Source organism: Nestor notabilis, unplaced genomic scaffold, assembly GCF_000696875.1.
Source record: "Nestor notabilis isolate BGI_N333 unplaced genomic scaffold, ASM69687v1 scaffold6756, whole genome shotgun sequence".
Lineage (NCBI taxonomy): Eukaryota > Metazoa > Chordata > Aves > Psittaciformes > Psittacidae > Nestor > Nestor notabilis.
In genome coordinates, this window is record NW_009931390.1 from 311 (window position 1) to 9,894 (window position 9,584).

The 9,584-nt window shown below is 44.3% G+C and overlaps 1 protein-coding gene across 1 annotated transcript in view; it reads left to right on the forward strand.

Moving 5' to 3' along the window:
• Nucleotides 1-9,340, forward strand: part of DUSP27 (dual specificity phosphatase 27 (putative)) — a gene marked incomplete at its 5' end in the record, with an annotated part of 9,647 nt that extends 307 nt beyond the window's left edge. The window contains 4 exons of the mRNA XM_010015861.1: nucleotides 2,187-2,281; nucleotides 3,149-3,380; nucleotides 4,134-4,351; nucleotides 6,504-9,340. Of these exons, the coding sequence (XP_010014163.1) occupies nucleotides 2,187-2,281; nucleotides 3,149-3,380; nucleotides 4,134-4,351; nucleotides 6,504-9,340 (3,382 nt within the window). The remainder of the gene's footprint in view (nucleotides 1-2,186; nucleotides 2,282-3,148; nucleotides 3,381-4,133; nucleotides 4,352-6,503) is intronic.
• Nucleotides 9,341-9,584: the final 244 nt, after the last annotated feature.

A 9,584-nucleotide genomic window follows, 5' to 3' on the forward strand; every position in this document is an offset into this window, starting at 1 on the left:
CTGAACGTGTAGGCACACGCAGCGGGGGTAAATTGCAGGAAGCATTACTATGGGGTGGTATTATTCTTCTTCCCTGTCTCATCCTCTTACACCCACCCCCGTGCTGAAATTTCCCTTCCCACATTCAGCCCTGTCTTTCTGTCTATTTTAAGGACCTGTGGATTTTTTTGATGTTGATATTAGCCTTTCCCAGCCTTTCCCAAAAGACTGAAGGTCTTTGGATTTGGGATGGATCAGAACCATCCTTAGCTACAGGCTTCAGGGACTGAGCAGGAGGCTGCCACAGCGCAAGCAGAAATTGAGTTACCTCAAGCAAAACAAGCATGATTAGATATGTTTTCTCCTAATATAAGGAAAAATACATCCATTTGTACTCTTTTTCCTAAAGCAAAATGCTCTGCAGGGCTTTCTGTGCACTTAGAGATGCTTTAGCTGAAGGCAGGGAGTAGGGATTGAGTTTGAAAAGAGCCTGTCCCAGTGGCCGTCAGCAAGTAGGAGGTTATGAAATGTTTCCCATTACCTGTGGGGCACTGCAGAAAAATGAAGATGGAGTGCTTATTTAATTTAACTAAATGTGATTTAAAATTGTTTAGGAAGTTTGCTGAGCTCACATACAGTAAAATTATGTATTGAACTTGCTAAATCACTCTCCTACTGCTCATGGCTCAATCAAAGTGAACAGAAGCACCTCTCCTGTTTATTCTTTTGCCTTCCCTTCCTTTTTCTTCTCTTCCTTTTTTTTAGTTTTTTTCCACCTCCTTTTTTTCTTGCTGTCAATGCCAAGAGCAATGATGAAAATGGCAAGGTCCTTCCCAACCAGAATGAGGCCCTTGAAGCATGCAGGCTTGGGCAGTTCTGTACCTGTGTGTTTCATGGATGCTTGGGGCAGCTACAGGTAAAATCTGTTGAGGCTGTGGTGGCAGATTGTTACCAACTGTTATCTTTTTATTGGGCTTGGAGGCAACCTTTCCAGCAAAAGGAATTGAAGGCAGGGCATAGCTGCAAATTTGTGTCAGCTCCTGTAAATGAGACAGACTCCCCTTGCTCTCCTCATAAACTCCTTGAAGAGCTCGAAAACGATTACTTTCAGTCACGGTTGACAAGTGCTGGAACCCAACTAAATGGCCTAGATGAGCCTGTTAAGTGGTTTTCTATGGCTGTGCCCTCCGTTTTGATTCTGGAGAACGAAAGCAGTTGAGTTCTCCAGACACTTGCTGCAGCCTGACTGCACATTAATCACCCTCCCTCTCCTGCTTTAATTAGACAAAACCACACAGTGTGTTTCAAGTACTGCAAGCCTGCATTGCCAGCTAGCTTCTGTGGCAGCTGCAAACTTCTCCTGATGATCTGTGCCATCAGTTTGGAAGGAAATGTAGAGGGTGTGCCTCAGGGAAAAAGCTCTGGAAAACATTTTGTGAAGACAGATAGTCTAAATAAGGAAAGATTTGCTTGGACTGTACAGGTGGACCCAGTTGGAAATACATATGATTGTGTGGCCCTTTTCTGTTTAACAAAAATGTATGTAAATCCCACTGTGTCCGAGAACTCCCATCAAAGGTGTTTGTGGGTTTCATGTTTGTTTCTGATCTGCAGTTAGACAACGCTATGTGAGTGGAAAGACTGTCCACAGATTCATGCTTCGAAGTGTTCAATGAGTACTGAGGGAGAGATTCACAGGCTTCAATCTTAATGCTTGTATTACAGCTTGTGATAACTCAAAGGATGCTTCTGGGTAATTAGCTGACAGGAAAAAAAACAACAGTTTTCTAGCATAATCTGTTTAGAATTGTTCAATAAATTCTAGGTAGGACAATGTTTATGTCTGTCTTAAGTGAGAGCTACTTGTGAGACTATTCCTTGTGATCCTTCCCCCTCACACTCCCAAAGCAGACACTGATCTTCTCTACCCAAAAACTCCTCCACCAGTCTATTCTCTTGCACTCCCAGCCCACTGAAGCTTTTCCCCGTGAGACCTGTCTGTGTGCTGCAAACACTGGATACCATGGCATGTTTGAAGCCTGTAGTGCCACACTGGAGAGCAGGGGTTGAGGGTTGGTAGAAAAGCTGGGGCTTCCCTTCTACCAGTTCCTTCTTCTCTCTTCTGGAATGGGTGAAAAGGGCTGAAGTCTGGAGATGGGATCCCCGTGGAGGGCATTTGCCTAATAGGCAGTTTGGTTGGTTGGCAGGTATTCAGTGGTATCGGATGCTGATACAGAGAGCATCTTCATGGAGCCAATCCATCTGTCATCTGCTGTGGCTGCCAAACAAATAATCAATGAAGGTAAGAGGAGGTAGGGTAAAAGAACTATGTAAGTAGTAGAAACCTGAGCTGCACTTTTTTAGCCTTTCTTATCCAGAGGTCCTAAATGATAAAAAAGCCTTTATGAGAACACCCCACCTGAGGCAGAGATGAAAAGCACAAAGAAATAACAATTTACAGAAAGGTTTGGTGACTTTCTTTGAAGTTGTGCACAAAATCTGTGGCAGAATCATCTACCACAGCAATGAATACAGTTTGCTGGTTGTTCTGTAACAGATGGAATAGAATAGAACAGTATTTCAGTTGGAAGGAGCCTACAGTGATCATCTAGTCCAACTGCCTGACCACTTCAGGGTGAGCAAAAGTTCAAGCATGTTTCTAAGGGCATTGTCCAAAGGCCTGTTAAACCCTGACCTGGATGGGCCATTGATCACCTCTCTAGGAAGCCTGTTCCAGTGTTTGACCACTGTAAAGAAATGCTTCCTCATGTCCAGTCTGAACCTCCCCTAGCACAGCTTTGAACCATTCCCATGTGTCCTACCACTGGATAGTAGGGAGAAGAGTTCAGCACCTCCTTCTCCACTTCCCCTCCTCAGGAAGCTGCAGACTGCATTCTTCTGGAGCTAGAATGAGTGAGCCCTTAATTCCCAGGCCTTTGGCCAATGTGGGTCTCTGTACTGAGAGGACAGTGCAATATGCTCATCCCATTACTAACTACCTTGAGGCTTCTAGATGAGCATGTAGCGCAGACATTGCAGCCAGGATGGTGTGATGTTGCTGGGAAAAAAAACAATCCACAAAGAATTGACAAAGGAAGAACAAAGAATGACAGGTCATATGTTTGCATGGGTTTTACATGCTTTCAGTTACAATGTCAGTTTATTCCAGAGCTGAAGACAAAGGATGCCAGTGTAGATTCAGCGTGTCCCAGGATGTTAGAGTCTGCACGGCAGCTGATGGTGGAAGACCTGTACAACCGAGTTAAGGAAAAGATTGATGACACCAGCTTGTTTAACACACCATGTGTGATGGACTTGCAGAGGGCACTTGTCAAGGACAGGCTGGAGACCCCCAGGGATGCTGTGGATGAAGTCTGGCCTAATGTCTTCATAGCAGAAAAGTGAGTGTCAGCTTTTGTCATCAAGTTGCACGAGATTCTAGTGAAGGGTCAGATGGAACCATTGAAGGCATAACATTTGTTACATGCATCTAATACCTTTCATCCCCAGAGAGCTCCAAGGTGTTTTTCAGAATATGCTCAGAACGATCTCTGCACTGAAAAGTACATACTTCTGGATTAGAGTCAGCAGCTTTCCTGTGCTTTTTTGATGCCTCAACAATTTAGGAGAGGAAAAGGCAAATGAGCCCAAGTTACACTGTTCTGATTGGAACTGGCTCTGAAATTGGGGGTAAAGTCTTTATTATGTCTAAGAGAGTTAAATGAAAAATGTCATAGCAAATACTGAGTGGAAATGGTTAGGTCTTCTGTACTGTGGCTCAGCTGTCTGAGACACCTGTGCAAGTGACCAGCCAGAATTAGTGGACAGAGGGTAAAGCAGCAATTAGAGTGCTAAAAATCGAGAAATTAGTAATCAGCCTGAACCTAGGATGGCAGGATGAGTTTAAAATCAAGCTGGAGTGGAAACTGCACATGCAGCTCTAGCGGTGAGTGCAGGTTTCTCGTTTTCTTTTCCCAGTGAGTATTGAAAAGGCATACCTGTAGAACTCTCAAAGGACATTAAGGTCTGAGTGGAGTCACAAGTTAGATACGGTGTATATACAGACTGGGAGCTCTGCAGACCTGTAGCAGACAGCTTCTCTCCTCCCTGAAACAGGAGCACTAATATCTAACATCTCTTTTTCCTTTCTGAAGAAGTGTTGCAGTGAACAAAAGCCGTTTGAAGAGACTGGGGATCACACACGTCTTGAATGCAGCTCATGGTACAGGTGTATACACAGGACCAGGTTTCTACAACGGTCTGAATATCCAGTACTTGGGCATCGAAGTGGATGATTTTCCAGACATGGATATCTCCAAACACTTCCGCCCAGCTGCAGAGTTCCTTGACGAAGCACTGCTGACTTACAGAGGTAAGAGGGGATTACAGTGGTTCCATGGTGCTTGGGAATTAATGGGTGGAAGTGTTACTGTGATGAACAGCCGATGCCACATTTGTAGTTGGGTGGAAGGCAGATGCTTTGTTCTCTGCCTCCATTTACAGGGAAAATTTCTTGCCTGTTTCTGCCATGCCTTAATCAAAACAGGAGGGGGCAGACTAGCGAGAGGAGGCAGCCCCACAGTTCTTGCTGCAAGCCCAATGCCTTCAGACTCAAACTGGCTGTGAGCCACCTCCCTCAGCTGCTTTAAAGGTACCTTACTATTGCAGAGAGGTGAAGCCCTGCTCCAATCAATATTTCTAAGATATTGATATTATATAATACTCTATACTGTTATATATTGTACACTGGAGTTTCACTTTTGCCAGGATGCTTACTACAAAAGAACAGGCTGATTTACTAGAACAATCCAAACAGGTGGGTTGAACTCCTGGGTGTACACCCAGGCTACTGTATAATTTGCTGGACTCCTCTTCCATGGCAACTGTTATTCTGTGTATCTCCAGTACATCCTGCTCAATTTTTCTGCAGTTTCAGTGGACAGTTAGAAATACCTTTATGGAATTCAGTATGAAAATGAACACCATAACCAGTGATATCACCAATACTCTTCATGTATGTTTTCAGTGTATTTAATTTTTGTAAAGACACAACAGGTTACCTCCTAGTAGAAGTGACGGGAAGAAAAGTGAGAAGGTTTGTTAGTACATAAGAAAAGTTGAGCCAATTTTAATAGCTCACCAAGCACCATCAGGAGGCACATGGAGGAGCATCGATGTTCTTTGTAACGCCCATTGCTACCCTTGGCATAGTACAGCATTCATTGACCCTTCAACTCATTAACCTAGCAAAAAATGACAGCCAAGCAGGGAAGAGATGGATTTCCCTTGGGTTAGTCAGCTGAGCTGCCTCATTGAAGGGTCCAGTGAAGACCTGAGCTGACACAGGAAAGGAGACAGAGAAGCCTTGAAAGAAAGCAGAGGAATGAGATCTCCCCCTTTCGGTGAGCTGTTAGATAGGCTTTACTGGCTGTTTAAAACACTTGGAACGCAACTGAGGCTTTTGATACTAAGAAAGGTGTGAAAGACATTTTGGGACTGTAGGAATAGGTTCATTAGGTAAATGCGGTAACATATCAGCAGGCAGAAAGGTGGTGTTTAAACTGGCTTCATTAAGTTTCAGTGCAAACAGTTTAATTTAACTGGAGGTTATCATACATGTAGAAACAGTAATTTCAGTTATTTGCAAGCTAGCAAATCCTCATTTACCCTCTCTTCATATTTACAAGCTTTTCTTTAGCTGTAATTTGCTATAAAAGTAACTTTCAAAAACAATCCTTCTGTGCCAAAGCTTAGTTTTCTGCAAAAGGTGGTTCTTGTGTAAATGCCATGAAATAAAGCATATTCTCAGCTTTGGCTCTATCCCTTGCAGTCACTGTTTGCAGAACAGTGGGTCCCAGTAGTTTGAAGCAGCTGTATCAACCAGCTTGTCAGAGACAAGATCAGCTCTCTTCTGCTAGTTGCTTGGTTCTCCTGTGCTGAGATACACTATGACTCTGGTCTCCAGCCAGTCTATACGTAACTGTCTGAATGTACCTTGCAAAACAGCAGATGTGGATTCTGACAAAAATATAATTAAAATAATATTTAATTGTATTTAAGTCTTATAATGTGCTGTATAAAAAATGAAGTTATTTTATTCTCCTCCCAATACCTTGCTGGAGGCTAATGCTGGTATCTCCCTTTTTACATATGGGGAAACTGAAGCATGGAAGGCTTAAACATCTTACCCCGTGTCAGCCAGCAAGTCAAGAATAGTGTGTCATTTGTCTTTCTAACATGTATTACAGCTTTCTGATTATTTGGGGAAGTGAAGTGTGTAGGTAAAAATACACTTGTTTTAAAATGTGCCTGCCCACAGCTTTTAAAACTCATGTGCTTTTTATTCATACATATCTAGATTTTATTAAGATAAAGCTAACAAATATTTAGTACTGCTTTCAGGCACTGAAACACACAGCATATAATTTTTAACACTGTTCAGAGAATGCTTTTGTGATACATACCAGGGCAACTTCTCTGTGTTATTGGAAATAGCTAATTGCTTTTATATTCAATATCTGTAGGCAAAATCCTTGTCAGCAGCGAAATGGGGATCAGTCGCTCAGCTGTGCTGGTGGCTGCCTACCTGATGATCTACCACCACATGACTGTTCTGGAGGCTCTGATGACTCTGAGAAAGAAGCGTGCCATTTACCCCAACGATGGCTTTTTGAAACAGCTAAGGGATCTCAATGAGCAATTGTTGGAAGAGCGAGAGCTGGAGCACACTGGAAGTGAAGAAGTCACTCCTAGTCCAAGTCCTGTTGTCAATGCAGGGACTTCTTCCCAGCCATCTGGAGCTGGGGACTCAGAAAGCATCATGGGAGCCAAAGCCCACTCCATCACAGTAGAAGAAGAGGACACCACCAGCCTGCTGGGTAGTTTTATGAGCTCTTCATCAGTGGAAAAAACTAGCTGGGTTTCCAAACACTCCACCCTCATCAGTGAGGAGGAAGAGGAACATTTGTATGAGGAATGGAGGAAGAAGCAAGGGCTGCCTGCAAAGGAAGCAGGAGTTAACCATGGAAGAACATCCCCAAAGCTTCTGGATCAGGAAGGGGAACAATCTGAGGAGGATGTGGAACAGAGGATCCATGACTGGCAGTGCAGAAATGAGAAATACCAAATGGAGGGTCCACCTAGGGAGGAGTATGGAGATGCCAGCATGGGAGGAAGACCTTACCCACCAGGTGAATTCAGTGATGTTGAGAGTGTGAGCAGTTTTGAGATCCGAACCCTAAGGCAACAGCTGGAAGCCAGTAGCTTAAGCAGGATGAGGAGGAGCCGCACAGGCTCTATGTCTTCAGAGAGCACTTGGGACATGTGGAGCCAGAGGCTTCTGGAGATTGAGAAGGAAGCTGCTCGAAGATATCGTTCTAAGCATAAAAATTGTGGGGAGAGACAATCCCCAGAAACAGGAGGAGAGGAGAGGGATGTGGATGAGGAGAGTGTGCTTTCAGACAGTAGCTCCTTTTACAATTTCTGCCAAAAGAACAAAGACAAATTGACTCCTCTGGAAAGGTGGAAGATCAAGAGGATCCAGTTTGGCTTTCACAAGAAGGATTTAGAACCATCATCATCTGGTGCACCATCTCCAGCAGAAGATGGCAGCCAGGCAGGTGGGGAGGGGACAGAAGGAAAGAGTTTGTCAGATATTAACCTGACTGCCTACCAGGCTTGGAAAATGAAGCGCCAGAAGAAGGTGGGCAGTGAAAGCAAGGAGGAATTCATGGAGTTTGCCAAAAGTGAGGATTCTGCATCAACTAAAAAGAAGCAGAGGCGTGTAGAGCTCCTTGAACGTTCAAAGAAGATTTTAGCAGAAAGCCAGTCCATGTGTAGCTGGGAGACAGACAGCACGATGAGTGGGAGCATCCCACTGTCAGCTTTCTGGGGCTCAGCACCTTCGGCAAGCGGTGCTGACGATGCAGCTTCTGCACTGAGCATGCAGACAAATCATTCATCTTTGCCACAGACCAGGGGCAGTACAGGGGCAATGCAGCCTCAGATGCCAAGCATACCCCTTCCCAACCTCCCAGTCGGCCCAGGTGACACAATATCCATGGCAAGCATTCAGAACTGGATCGCTAACGTGGTCAGTGAAACCATTGCTCAAAAGCAAAATGAGATCATGATGCTGTCCCGTCCATCATCTGCAATGGCCTCCATAATGTCAGGAGACCTTGGCAGGCGTGTAGATGATGATAAAGTTTCTCTCCTTAGTGCTCGAAGTAGCTCATCTCTTGCTACCTCTCAGCTTCGCCAGCAGGACATGCACAGGGCTGAGTCTCAGTCTGTCCTGTCTTGCAATACCTCAGCAAGTGCAAGGACAGAAGGGACTAGTTCAAACATGAAGACAACACAGACAAGCAAGCCACTGTACAGCCTCTTTGCCGATGAGGTTGACTTAAAGAAAATCAGGAGGAAGGAGAAGGAGATGCAAATGGAAATGAGAGAGAAAATGACAGATTACCAAACTGAAAAGGTGATCAGAGACAATAAACGCAGCACTTTATTTAAGAAAAAGATGACCAAAGGAGAGGACAAGGAAATAGAAGATGGCAGTGAGGGTGCAACAAACAGCTACAGGCGTCCCTTGCAAGCAGATCTTGAAGGAACTGACGCAGTCTTTGATCCGTTCAGCCAACCTGCAAACACAGGTGTACCGAAGTCAGAGATAGAGACTGATATTACCAAGTGGCTTGGTGGCCTGAAAGCAGAAAGAGACCCATCATCATTTTATGATCAAAGCGAGAAGGCTAGAGAGAAATATAGCAGATCATCCACAGTTAGAGAGATGGATTCGGAAACATCCAGTTACAGAATCTCCAGATCCCAAAGAGAAGAGCTGGACAGCTCTTCTTCCTACGAGTCAAAAGGAGATTCACTGAGAACCATGTCAAGATTTTCCTCTGCTTCTGCAAAAGAGGACAAGAAGATGTATAAGTTCTCAAGGTCAAGGGTCAGTGAGACAACAAGTTCCAGAGAAAGGAGCCCAGAGCTGCACATGTTCAGACAAACACCTGAACCATCCTTCGACTCTGAATCCCCTGAACCATCTACACAGAGTCGAGTTAGATCTCATCATGTGGAGGCATGTGAAGAGGAGGCCAGGTCAGACATGTCAGAATTTGGAGCTAAGAGAAAGTTCAGGCAGAGCTTTTCAAAGTCTGAAGAGGATGGCAAGAAGGAGGCAAAAGTGGAACAAAGTGAAGAAAGATTTGCATCTAGACAGTTCTCACAGTACAGGCGAACCATGCGTAAAGAAGAGGAAGAAGAGATGGATGATGATGCCATTATTGCTGCTTGGAGAAGCCGACTAGAAGAAACTACAGCAAAGCTTCGGCGGCGAAGGGAAGAGTGACCAAGATGAGATTATAGAAACACAAGCAGAGCCACAGAGTCCCTGAATCACTCATCATTATATTTCTGATAATCCTTTGTGGTTTGTAGGGCATTTCCTGCAGATAGTTCTATTCTTAATCAAAAGCGATAAAGGGAAGAGGTCAACTTTTGGAAGTGTTTGTGGTTTGTCAGAAAGAAGATGCTAGTATTAAATGATCAATGTAGGTAGGAGCACAATGTTAGAAGCCATTAGGAGCCAGACG